Source organism: Marmota monax, unplaced genomic scaffold (genome assembly GCF_021218885.2).
Source record: "Marmota monax isolate L192 unplaced genomic scaffold, Marmota_monax_Labrador192_F-V1.1 WCK01_AAM20220418_F8-fsc00069, whole genome shotgun sequence".
Taxonomy (NCBI): Eukaryota; Metazoa; Chordata; class Mammalia; order Rodentia; family Sciuridae; genus Marmota; species Marmota monax.
In genome coordinates, this window is record NW_026695243.1 from 4,732,316 (window position 1) to 4,745,852 (window position 13,537).

At 50.2% G+C, this 13,537-nt stretch overlaps 1 protein-coding gene across 2 annotated transcripts; it reads right to left on the bottom strand.

Moving 5' to 3' along the window:
- Nucleotides 1–473: 473 nt before the first annotated feature.
- Nucleotides 474–5,959, bottom strand: Aldh1b1 (aldehyde dehydrogenase 1 family member B1). 2 transcript variants are annotated; one of them, XM_046457459.2, is made up of 2 exons: nucleotides 5,886–5,959; nucleotides 474–3,269 (listed from the first exon to the last, which is right to left on the bottom strand). In XM_046457459.2, the coding sequence occupies exon 2, from the start codon at nucleotides 3,257–3,259 to the stop codon at nucleotides 1,706–1,708; it is 1,554 nt and encodes a 517-aa protein (XP_046313415.1). In that variant the 5' UTR covers nucleotides 3,260–3,269; nucleotides 5,886–5,959; the 3' UTR covers nucleotides 474–1,705. The 2 variants fall into 2 exon arrangements, with proteins under 2 accessions (XP_046313415.1, XP_046313414.1); XM_046457458.2 differs by lacking the exon at nucleotides 5,886–5,959 and adding an exon at nucleotides 5,207–5,360.
- Nucleotides 5,960–13,537: the final 7,578 nt, after the last annotated feature.

Genomic DNA, 13,537 nt, shown 5'->3' on the forward strand with positions numbered 1-13,537 from the left:
AGAAAAGCAGCAAGACTGGTGACATCACAGTGAACTCTGAGGCTTGGAGCTCTGGAAACCTCCATCCAGCGTGTTGGAACGGACCTGGTGCTATACTTGGGTTGAGGTGGGTGTGGCTTCACAGGGGGTGGGGGAGAATGTCAGTGAAGCCTCAAAATGAGATAGGCTTGTTCGGGGCAGGAGCTAGAAATTTTCTTTATAGTCTCAAATTTGCACTTTGTCGATCAGCCAAGAGAAAATGAAAAACGAGAACAGAAACACTGTGGAATAGACTTTGGCACCTGACAGGGGGTAGACAAGAAAATTACCTGGGTCCCTTCTGGCCCCAGGACTCTAAAATATTCAACAGCTATCTATCTATCTATCTATCTATCTATCTATCTATCTGTCTGTCTATCTATCTATCTATCTATCCATCCACATACATACAAACACACACACACACACACACACACACACGAATACACACAGGATTTGCAAATAGAATGTGTATTTTAATTTTTAAATGGAATTAAACATATCACAAAGTGTACAATTCAGTTGTTTTTAGTACATGTTCAAAGTTATGCAATTATTACCACTTTCTAATTCCAGAACATTTTCAAATCCTCCCAAAAAGATATCCCATATCCACAAGCAATTAGTGCCCAACCCTCCTCCCCCAGCCCCTTCCAACCACTAATCTGCTTTCTATCTATAGGGATTTGCCTGGTCTGGACACTTCATATAAATGGAATCATACAACATGTTATCTTGCATGTCTGGCCTCTTATACTCGGCATGATGTTTTCAAGGTTCACTTATATTGTAGCATGTATCAGAAATTCATTTGGGGGGGAGGGGGCAGTATTGGGGATTGAACCCAGAGCCTAGCATGTGCAAGGCAAGTGCTCTGCTGCTGAGCTATATCCCATTGAAGCAGGGTCTCACCGAGTTGCCCAGGCTGACCTTGCACTTGCAATCCTCCTGCCTCAGCCTCCAGAGCAGCTGGGATTACAGGAGTGTGCCACCGTGCCTGGCACTCATTCCTTTGTTTGGAGAATAGTTAAAGGAATGGAAACCTTTTGTTCATCCACTCATCAGTTAATGGGCATTGGGGGTGTTCAAGTTTAGTTTAAAGGTGTGATTATATAGAAATGCATTCCTCACCTACCCTTTTCCTCACATGAAGGAAAATCAGTAATAAAATGAAGAGCAAGCAAAGCAGCCAGAGATTGGAACTTAGAAAAGAAAAAGCCCTCATTTTGAGATTAAGTCAATGAAAAACAGGGCCAAGATTTGTTGTCCACCTAGGTCAAAACTCTTATTGTCTTCAAATCCTCTGAGACGAGACCATTTTCAAATCCACCGATTCATCTACCAGAAAGTCCCTGGATCAGCAGGAATGACCAAAAGTGACTGTCCACCCAATGAGTGGCTTTAATGTCTTCCAGAGACTCCTAAGGGTTCACAGAAGTAACGCGAGGGCCACCAAGAGTGCAGGGGCTGAGGAGCAGAGGCAAAGGACGTGGAACCCAGCCTCCAGCCTGCTTTAAAAGGAACAGCTCTGATTTAGTTGTTTTATTTGTTGGAGTTCCTTCTAAGAGTTCATTTGGAACAAATAAAGGGAATCCAGGGCCAAAAAAAAAAAAAAAATTGGAAGCAAACGCCCAGTCTAGACAGCTGTGGCATGGCTGGGCTGGGCTGGGTCTGGAGGTGAGCATTCTCATGAGTTTTTCTGGGGAACCTTGATGGTGACAGTCTTCACCTCCGTGTAGGCTCTAAGCCCATCCTCCCCCAGCTCCCTCCCATTGCCAGATTCCTTAAAGCCTCCGAAGGGCGTGTGGCAGGTGACGATGTTGTAGGTGTTCACCCACACTGTCCCAGCCTGCAGGGCCTGGGTGAAGTACAGGGCCTTGTCCAGGTCCCTGGTGAACACGGCAGCAGCCAGGCCATACCTGGTGTTGTTGGCCCTCTCAATCACCTCTTGGATCTTCTTGAACTTGAACAGGGGCTGCACGGGCCCAAAGATCTCCTCCTTGGCAATCGTCATGTCATCCTGCACCCCACCAAAGACTGTAGGCTTGATGAAGAAACCACGCTCCCCAAAACGCTCCCCACCGCAAAGAAGTTTTGCCCCCTCCTTCTGGCCCAGCCGGATGTAGCCCAGGATTCGTTCAAACTGCTCCTTGTCCACCTGGGGCCCCTGCTGGGTGTCCAGCTCAAAGGGGTTCCCAACTTTCCTCTGCTTGGCCTTCTCCACGGTTCTCTCGAGAAACTCATCGTAGATGGATTCTTCGACAAAGGTCCGGGACCCCGCGCAGCAGCACTGGCCCATGTTGAAGAAGAGGGCTTCGTGACACTGGTCCACGGCGTGACCCATGTCGGCATCGGCCAACACGATGCTGGGGCTCTTCCCACCCAGCTCCAGGGTGACTCTCTTGAGGTTGGAGTCGCCGGCAGCCTTCTGGATCAGGTGCCCCACCTCCGTGGAGCCAGTGAAGGCAACTTTGTCAACATCCATGTGCTGGGCGATGGCCGCTCCTGCTGTTGGGCCGTAGCCCGTGATGATGTTCACCACCCCCGGGGGGAAGCCCGCCTCCTTGATGAGGGAGGCCAGGTACAGGGCAGAAAGGGGGGTCTGCTCTGCAACCTTCATGACCACGGTGTTGCCTGTGGCCAGGGCCGGGGCCAGCTTCCAGCCCTGCATGACCAAGGGGAAGTTCCACGGTATTATCTGGCCACAGACGCCCACAGGCTCGTGCCGGGTGAAGCAGAAGTGCTCGCCATCCATGGGGATGGTCTTGCCATGCCATTTGTCGGCCCAGCCGGCAAAGTAGCGGTACACCTTGATGACCTCATCCAGGTCCAAGGCGTAAGACTCTTGGAAAGGCTTCCCGTTGTCCAAGGTCTCCAGAGAGGCCAAGTAGAGGCGATCCCGCTCCACGAGGTCCGCCAGGCGGTTCAACAGCCGGCCCCGCTCAGATGCATCCATGCGGCGCCACGGGGAACCCAGGCGGAAGGCCTCACGGGCTGCTTTCACTGCCCTGTCCACATCTGCCCTGTCCCCTTCAGCCACGTGCCCGATGACCTCACCTGTGGTGGGGTTGACCGTGGGGAAGGTCTTCTTGCTGACTGCGTCTTGCCACTCGTTGTTGATGAACAGCTGGTTGTAGCGGATGTCTGGGTTGGAGATTGGGCTTGGGAGGGCTGCTGCTGAGGAGTACCGGGCAGTCCTGCCCTGGAGGCAAAGCAGCCGAGGAACCAGGAAGCGCAGCATGCTGACCACTCTGGAGACGGACAGATGGAACCGGGTAAGCAGGTGGGAGGGGGCAAAGGGGACACCCCAAAGGTCCACCAATTCACATATTCTGATATTCTGATTATAGCATAAAGGGGTATAGCCTCTGAAAACATGGGTTGCTAAGGGGGACGAGGGCCTGAAGAACTCTGGTCCGGTTCCATCATGTCCTATCTCTCTTCTGACTCACTCTCTTGCCTTTTCTGCCCAAATACCATCATCTGCTTAGCAAGGCCTTCCCTGATCAGCCTTTACAAAACCGAGACTCTTCCCAGCCCACACTCTATACCTGCATCCTGCTTGGCATTTCTCCATCTCACATGCCAAACACTATATTTACATACATAATGTTATTATTATTATCTTTGTCTCCCCTGCACCGTGAGGGCAGGGCTTTGGGCTTGTCAGTGTTCCATTCATGGCTGGGTCCCTGATCTCTAGAATTATGCTTACTACAGAACAGCTGCTCAACAGATGGTCACTGAGTGATATACTGAGGACACAGGGGAATTCCCACAAAAGCCATTGAAGAATTGACCTCAGACTTTGGTAGAAACTAAAGGAACTTGGAGGCAGTTGCCTTCTGGGAGTGACTTGCTGCATGTCACCTCATATGTGAAATGCCCCATGAGGTTATATGGAATGGGGTCTTGCATATAAAACAGTCAGACACACTCCACCCAGGACATCAGAGCTGTCAGTGCCTCCAAAACCAACCTAGCCCAACCCCCAAGCACAGGTCTCAGTCGGAGCCTCAGTTTGCCCAAGGGTGCTGCCAGTTAAGCAGCAGCTGGGAAGAAGAGTCTGGGTATTCTGGGCTATGACTCTGAAAACAAGGTAGACTTTATTAAAACAACTACTTCAGTAAAAGTTAAGCAGCATATAAGAGTCACTAAATAAACATTAAACAGTGTCTAAAGTTCCTAGATTAGTTGAAGCAATTGAGCAATCCCCTGACCCCCACCGGACTCCATCTCCACCACTGACAGCTGCAAGGAACAAAGAACTCATTCAGGAAAGCAAGGCTCCAGCCAGGTCCCCAAACCCATAAAAAGCAATGCCCACCCGGCAAGCCCTTCCTGGTGGGGTGGGAAGGGGGCCAGCTGAGCCTGCACACTTATCAGGGGTGCACCTAAGTTCCTGGGCCCTGAGCTCTGCCACAGGCTGAGACAGAAGCAAACTTGCAACAGTGGGAGGGGAGAATCCCAGGGGGAGGGGGAGGAAAGGGGGATCATCCTAGAGGTCTTGGAGATACTAAGCAGGCTGGCAAACTACTTCTTGCCCACACCAAGGCTATTCCCACGCCGGGTCCTAGATGGAGTCTATGCCAGTTGACTCCAGATCCAAATAGGAAGCTCACTATTCACAGGTGCAGCTCATTTTACAGTTTCCAGCCCATCTTCTCATTGTAAATTCATCAAGCCTCCCTGAACCTCCTTGGCGATCCGGGCAGATGTTGATCCCCATACTGGAAGAAGGCTGGGTATCAGAGAGGTTCAGGGACTCACTGAGGACACAAAACAGGACTAGCTATGCATTTCCTCGAGTACAGGCAGGGGTTTTCTTATAGGTCACCCTATATAAGCGCCCACGGAGCTAAGGGCCAGACTTCCTGGGACATAGGCAGCACTTAACTCAGCCCTTCTAGAGGAAGGGGGTGGGGCGCGTCCCAGTTTCTGGGCTATGGCCAGAGGACCAGTGCTGGAGTAAGCCTGGTGGGCGGGAGTGTTGGGGTCGTAGTAACAGGGAAGGTTTGGAAGGTCGGTGTCCTCCGGTTCAGCGCCAACCGGAGACTGAGGAGAGTGAGAGAGGGCGAGAAGTGGGTCCTGCAGTGAGCGACAAGCAGAAAGGCCGCCGAAGATGGGAAGCCCCGGTGCAGGGAGCTGCGGTTTCCCCGGGGCGCCGAGGGAGGAAGGGCTTTACTACCTGCAACAGGCTCGGGATCGGGTTCAGGACCAATTCCGGGTTCAGATGAGACCTCTCTCCAAAGTCCGGTACCTCGCCCCTCCGGGACCCGCTGCAGACCCCGCCTCCACGCCCCCGCTCGGCGGCCAATGACGCTCCACCGCAAACAGGCTCCTCCTGCGCCCCAGGCGCTCGCCTTGGGCAGGGGCCGCTCCGCCCAGGAGCCCGGGCTGCGCCGTTTGCTGCTCGCCTGCGCCCCGCCTTTCCCAGCCTCCCTTCTCCGGGAAGCTCGCACAACTCCAGCGCTCCCTAGCTCCTTCTCCGGGGGGTTGGCGGCCACGTTGTCATGTCTCAGTTCCCAAAGTGCTCATCTGGTAGGGAAGATAGAGCTTGGAGAGAGAGGGGCGTCCCCAGGTCACCCAGCACTGTGCACTTGGCTAGATGGCGACCCCGAGCCTCTCCTTAACACTCCTCTGCCTCGCCTCCCCCCTGTTTCCCCCCGCCCCCCTGGGTTCACCGATTTCTGACTGCGACTGCGACTTCCATTTTCTTTACCCTTCCCGCCCCCCCCCCCGTTCCTTTAAGATTTTATATTTGCGCATTTTTTAAACGTCGATTTTCTTTGTCCCAAGACCACACACACACACGGTTGTAGAAAACTTGGGAAACGCAGAAAAGGATGAAAGAAGAAAGAAATCACCTGTAATCCTTTCACCCAAAGGTAGCCATTCTTAAGGTTGGGTGGGTTCATCTTGCCAGTCTTTCTCCCTCTGCATCTTTAAAAGCAATTATTTTAATAAAGATCAAATCATATAGTGAATTCTAATGCTTAAAACAATCTTAGCATTATATCAAGAACTTTTGTCCTATCACTTGATACGGATGACATCATCCTCTGCTAGGTGGCATATAGTTCCGCTGGAGGGGTGAAGTTTCTGAAGCCTGCTGCTCTCCATCTTAGTGCTGTAAAGGATGCTAAGACGGGCAACCTGAGCGCCTCTCACTCCACAGCCATACACCCACCTTCTGGGTGGAGAGGTCAGAAAGCTAACAGTTGCGTTTCTCAGCCACCTCCTCAGAGTTCTGGATGTGGACTAGGGGCTGCCAATCAGTACTGCTGGATGGGGAGCAGGCAGGGTATTGTCCTGCCCCTTCAGGGCATCACTCACAGAATGTTAGAAAGGTAAGGATTTTCTGCAGGAGAATTCCTGTCTTTTCCCTGGGTTTCTGGAGTGGCAGCTGTGGCTTCAGCTCTTTGACCCCTGGGTTGAGTCAGGAGTGTACCTTGCTCAAATAACCCCAGGGAGCCTCAGATAGTAATGAGGATTTAGCAGGTCTCCTCCAAGGTGTTCTGGGAGTCAGTCCTGGTCTTCCTCTGGTCCTTCCAACCAATTCCCTGTTTTAAATCCCCATGACTCCACATACAGTGTTTAGAGTGCTCAGGACATTTTCCCGCTGAACCTAACTCCCACAGTTCTTTCATTAAGCCACATCACTATGGAATCCTTATTTCCATATCCTCCTCAGGATGTTCACAGCGCTAGCTGCAGAACTGAGCCCTTCATTAAGGCCCTATGTTTTGTATCTTGTCACCTTGATATCCATGCGTTTGTGGGGAGGGTCCCCAGCAATCATGTCACCCTCTTGCAGAGCCCTTTCTGTCTTCCCCATAGCACATGGACAGTCAACACCCCTCGGGCACTTGGCACTCCGGGGTGAATTGACTTAATGATTAGTTGGACAATCATTGACAGGCTTTATTGATGGACGGTGGTGAGTTCATGACAAGTCAAGCATCAATCCTGGTGTGGTCAGACTGCATTGGAAAGCAGCAGACCTGAGAGGCCAGTGGCAGACAGGAAGTGGCCCCCACGGTGGAAGGCTGGGGGCTGTGTCTGTGAGGAACAGCAGAAGAACCTGGGGTGTTGGCCCTTCACAACTCGAGGGACAAGGTGTACCTTCTCTGAAGGACAAAACCAGACAGGATTTGTGGGATCCTAGAAGGCAAAACCAGATCAGTGAGGGGGAGTTACAGTGAAGCAGAGAGAAAACTTCCTGGTGGAGCAGAGCTGGCTAAGGACAGGAGGGCTGCCTTGAAAGGAAAGGAGCCCTTCATCGCTGGAGGAGGACAAAGAGGGGTAGGAAGCCATTTGGCAGAAGCCTGTGGAGGGGAGTATCACATAGGGACTGGACTATATAAGTGGCTCCCAAGTTTAGCTGTGCATCCGAATAGCATGGGGAGCTTTAAGAAAGGATAACCATCACCTGGCCCTGCCCTCAGCCATTATTAGGTATCGGTTAGAGCCTGGGAATTTAAAAAGAAACTCCCTATGTGCATCTGATGTGCAACCATATTTGGGAAGCACTGGCCTAAAGTGGTCTTTGGGGATTCTAGGACTCCATCGTGATGTAGAGTGTTGACTACTTTTCAGGAATGTGTTGGATTCAGCTTTTTAACTAGGGAGAAAAAAAATCAGAACCTCTGTAATGGATATTGGGGCTGGAGCCACTGTGGGTGTTTGAATAGAAAGCTTGAAGGGGAAAGAGTGAGATAACACGTCAGTGTAGCAGGGGTGTGTTTACACTAGGCTGGTGGGGGAAGGGAAACTACTTCTCTTCCTCAGCATTTTAGAACCTTATATGTCTAGGAAATCGCTGAAGAAAATTCCAGCTCTGAGAATGATGAACAGATCAGCCAGATTAAAACAAAACAAAACAACAACAACAACAAAAAAAAACACATGAACTGTCCTATTTATTGTACACTGAGTATAGTCATTATCTGTATTTGAACTGAAGATGGAAAAAGGTCACACAGCACTATGCACTTGGCTAGATTTGCAGGGAATTGGGCATCGAAAAGTAAAGATGAATTTAAAACCAAACCTAAATGTATGTTTGTTTCCTCAGCCCCTGAGGGAAGCTGACACCATCTAAAAATGACCAAAGTCTGAAGGTTGTCAAACAAAACCAGCCCTGCGTGTTGGCTACAAACTCTATTCTCTTTCTACCTATCTTCCTCTTTTCTCCTTCTGTACCCCATTTTATAGCTGAGAAGACTATGACCCAGAAAGGGAAAGGGATCTGCTTAAGGTCACACTGGATATTAGAATCCAGTTCAGATTAGGAGCCAGCTTCTTGCACAAGCACACAAAGCAGGGATGCAGGGCCCATGGCAAGTGTGTGGGCATCTGTACAGCTGGGTTTCTCCAGATAAGAAGCTTCCAGTTCTGGGCTATAGGCAGAACACTGGTGGAGGCTCCCCCATAAATCCCAGCATTTCCAGATGTCCTGAAAATGGCTTCCTGCCCTTGCCTCCCCAGCCTTCCAGCCCTCTGTAAGTCTGATTCCCTGTATTAAATCTCTTCCTGCTCAGAACACCTACAGCAGCTTCTGTTTTTCTGATCACACAACCATTGAGACTGTGAAGACCCAGCTGACATAATGGGGTGGTGGGGGGCAGCAGGGGCTCGAGTGTTTACATACTATGTAGCATCTAGCAGAGCAGATGTCCCAGCCCTGACAGGTCTCCCCTGATGGTGGCTCCCCTCCTCCCGTTAGGGTCAAGGAGAAAAGCTACACACTGTGCGTGAACTGAGTCCTAGAGGGAGAGTGTGCCACATGTGGCCTGGGACATTCCATCCTGGAGGAAGGACAGGGTGGAGTTTGAGGGGACTTGGGTAGAGGTCAGAGGGAGAAATTATAAAGGGAAGACCATGGGCAGTAAACAGAGGGGAAATGCCCACCCTGCCCTGGGGGCCTGGGAGGCCTGGGCTTCCCGTAGGCCACTCATTCCTCCCACCGACACAGGATAGGTCAGTGATGCCCCTGCTGTCCCGGTGAGGAAACTCCAGATCAGAGGCTGCAGCTGCCACCCGAGCATCTGGCCAGCTCACAGGCTCTGATTGTCCCCGCAGAGTTGTGGGGGGTTTGTCGTTACTGTTTTCCCTTCTATGCTTTCTAAGGCTAAACATCGAGATACTTCACATTAAAAATTTGCATTCCTAGTTTTCTTTGAAAATTTGGAAGACCTGGCCTTCTAGGTCTACACTCCCATGTGAGCTGCTCAGTTAGGGATGTGGGTAACAGCTGCCCCCTTTAGATAAGGCCTTCACTCTCCAGTTCCCCACAGGCCTCTCCCTTTGGCTTCACGTCACGTTCAAGATTGTGGTAGACAGAATAATGGCCTCCTAAAGATACCAAAGCCCTGATACCTGGTTTCACCATACCTATCAATATGTTACTTTACATGGCAAAAGGGACCTTGCAACTAGTGATCTTGAAGTGGGGGGTTATTCTGGAGTATATGGGTGGCCCAATATAGTCCCAAGGGTACTGATCAAAGGGAATCGGGAATCGGGAGATGTGGTGATAGAAGATGAGGTTGCAGTGATGCAGCCACAAGCCAAAGAATGTGAACACCTGGAAAAGGCTAGGGGACCTGTTCTCCCACGTCTACAGGAAGAGCATAGCTCTGCCAACCCCCAGATTTCAGCCAAGTGAGACATATTTCAAACTTCCGAACTCCAGGACTGTAAAATAATTAATTCATATTGTTTTAAGTCAGAGTTTGTGAACATCTGTTCCACTAAGTAATAGGAAACTAAGACACTAATTCACTCACTCATAGCCCTCGCAAGCATTTGAGTTTGCAGCTCCTGGCCTACACAGGGCAGGACAGGTGGCCAGCAGCATTCTGTTGTGTAGACACACCATAATTTTAGTGGACAGCTTCTGTTTTGTTTGCCCAACATCACACTTTTTTTTTTCCCCCTGCAAATCGTACTTCACTGCTCCGACCTCCACCCCAGCCATACTTTTGAGGGAGAACTTCCCATCATGATATCCTGAATATTCTGGGGAACTTGTTAAAGCTTGTTATGTGTAAGTGCCTTATGTTCTGCTTTTTTTCTTTTCATTTTTTTCTTTTTTTGGTACCAGGGATTAACCACTGAGCCACATCCCCAGCCCTTTTTATTTTTTATTTTGAGACAGGGTCTCACTAGATTGTTTAAAGCCTCACTAAGTTGCTGAGGCTGGCCTCGAAACTGTGATCCTCCTACCTCAGCCTCCAGAGCTGCTGGGATTACAGGCATGCCCCACCACACCTGCCTATGTTCTGCATTTCCAGCCCATTCCCCAGTGAAGCTAATGCTATTGGTGTCCAGATCATGCTTTGAGAAATGAGTAGAGGGTGAGATCTAAAGGACAAGTAGGGGTCAAAAAGGCAGGTAGAAGGACAGGCACATGCACAGGCCATGAGGCAGGAGGAGTGAGGTGCAGGCAAGGAACTGAAAGAAGACAAGCGTGGCAGAAGCCAGAAGAATGAGGGGGCCAGGGGTGATGGAAGAGGCAGGGGCTACACCATGCAGAGGCCAGATAGGAGCTCTGACTCGTGGGTCAGGCACCCTGCATAAATCTCACAGGCTTCCACCCTGGAGGAGCTTAGAGGACAGTGGGGAAGCTGATCCAAGCCAAATGAATGCAATAAACTGCCAGACTCCTTCTAATGATAGAGGTTAGCAAGCGCCAAGCTGTGGAAGCAGAGGAGGAAGCGCTGAGTTCCCCTCTGAATCCTTTGGGAGAGGATGACCTTCAGCTGAGCCATGTATCCATCAGAATCAATTCAGACATATGCAATCGAGCAGTGGTTCTCAGCTGCACTGCACGTTAGCATCTCCTGGAGAAGCTTTTAGAAACACAGGGAGCCAGGTGTGGTGGTGCACCCTGAAATCCCAGCAACTCAGGCGGCTGAGACAGGAGGATCACAAGTTTGAGGCCAGCAACTTAGTGAGACCCTGTCTCAAATTTAAAAAACAACTTTAAAGAAGGGATGGGGATGTAACTTAATGATTAGAGTGAGTTCAGACTAAGTTCAGACCCAGTACCAAAAAAAAAAAAAAATGGTAACTCAGGTGCCCGAGCTCTAGGCATTAGTCAGCTTTGCCTCTCGGTGACAAATAAACCTGACAAGAACAACTTAGAGGAGGCAGAGTTCCTTTTGGCCCATGGTTTCAGAGGTTCAGTCCATGGCAGCCGATTCCGTAGCTCTAGCCCAGGACGTGAGGTAGAGCATCATGGCAGAAGGAGATGGTGGAGGAAAGTTGCTTACTTCATGACAGCCAGGAGGCAGAGCAAGAGACAGCTCCACTTCCAGGGACAACATAAACCCCAAAGGCAGGCACACACCCAGTGACCTACTTCCTTCAGCCTTCTGCACCTGTCCACAGTTACCACCCAGTACAGCGGGCCTTTCGAGTTATTGATCTATAAAATGGATTAATTCACTGATTAGATTACAGCCCTCATAATATAGTCATTTCAACTCTGAACATCCCTGATGGAAGCAGGATGACACCTCATATCGAAACCTTAACATCCTGCTCCAGGCCAACAGGGATCCCAGCTGTGGAACCTGGTTTTATGATTTGATTGTTTTGTTTGAAGCTCCTCCTTGGATTTCAATGTGTAGCCAGGCTTGAGAATTATCAATGCAAGAGAAAATTCCAAATATTATGGACTTAAATCAGAGAAAAAATATTTTTATCTCACTTAGAAGTTCAGAGGTAAGCTGTCCAGGTGGCAAGCAGGAGGGGCGGGGTGCTCTGCTCCATCTTTATGCCAAGAGCAGAGCATCCTACTAAAGAGCTTTGAGGAAGAAGGAAGGGAGGGTGACACCACCCACTTTGCGATTTGAAGAGGTCACTCTGGTTGCAGTGTATGTCTCTTCTAGCTCCTAAGAGGCAATAAGACTCCAAGTTGTGGCACCAAGAGCAGCAGGTGTTGTTAATTACTGAAGCTGGCAGCTGATGGGCACAAAGGGATTCATTATACCCTCTCCCTATTTGTGTGTATATTTTAACTTGTTCATAATAAGAAGCTTAAGAAAATATGATGTTACCAAATGAGTAAAATGCGTCCTCCTGGTTCAGAGGCTCTGTATGGATCTCCCCCGCTTTGTGACCATCATGATTGGGCTCAAGGGGTCCTTGTCATTATGTAAATCCAAAGTTAATTATTGAACAGCAATGACCAAATGGACGGATGCAGTACAAAGGGCAGGAAGCTAGATGTCAGAGCATCTGGATCCTAGTCCCCACTCCAGCCCCTCTGTGTGATCTTGGGCGACTTCCTCCCTCTTAGCTGGGTCTTTGCATTGTAAGAAGAGGGGAATATGAAAAGGACCAAAGAGCCACAGGAGGACCAGACCCGAGTAAGTTGTTGTCCAGCTGTTACATAATGTTCTTTGTTAGCAGAGACCTTGAGCCACACACTTTGGACCCTGAATGCACGTTGTTTGTGAAACTCAGTTAACTGACTTTCCCAGCCTGTTATCACGGCTGGTTAGGAGCCATTAGGAAGCGCTGGTTGAAGTACAAAGTGTTGGCAGGGACCCAGTGTGTCTTCACACATTTGCTGATTGAGCCAGCTTGAAATGCTGCCCACCGCTAATGTCTCGCAGTGCAGATTTGCCAAGGAACACACAGGGCCTCTGGGATCCAGCAGGGATGATGTCAAGGTGACCAGAGGGGGGAACCGGTAGTTAGTAGCATCTGAGGACACCCTTGCCTTCCACTCTGTCTTTAGCCAGCTCCTTCAGGTTCAAAGACAGTTTCCTCATCGCTGTCCCTCACCAGGCAGCAGTTTCCACATTAGCAAGCGTCTGCCATCCACAGTGCCTGCCTCCACTCAGCTCCTGTGACTGACAACCCGCCTAGGCCAGGCCCTGCGCCAGGCCCGAGATGAGGCAGACACCGGCCTCAGGAGGCTCACAGACTGGGGAGGCAGACAGACGTGGAACCTGGCAAGTTTCTCTCCGACAGTTCGAGAAAGCCCAGCGGTGCCAAGAGAGCAGGGGAACAGGAAGTGGGACCAAAGAGCAAAATGAACCAAAAAACTCAGTCGGCGAAGGTCCCTGGAGGAGGTGAGGCTGGAACTGAATTCATTCAGAAAACTGAAAGAGGGAGAAAGAAATGGTATTTCTAGAAGACAGAGCTGCAGGTGCAGATGGCAGGAGTGAGAGGAAGCTTGGTGCCTTGGAAATCGGGGAGCAGCTCTTCCAGGCAGGGCCTGGGGCATGACTAACATGAGGGCCTGGACTGGAGTAGTACATGCCGGGCAGACCACAAAGGCCTGGTATGTCACGCTAACAAGTTTGTTTCCCTGAGGAGACCCAGAGGGATATTAAGGCAGGAGGGTGAGAACCATCTGGTTTCACTGAAATCTCATGGCTGAGAGTAAGGATTAGGTTCATATCCTAAGACCCCAATAGCAATGGCTTACTGCAAAAGGTAGTTGATTTCTCTAAGTAAATACAAGAAACCCAGAGTTTAGCAGTCGAGGGAGCTAGCT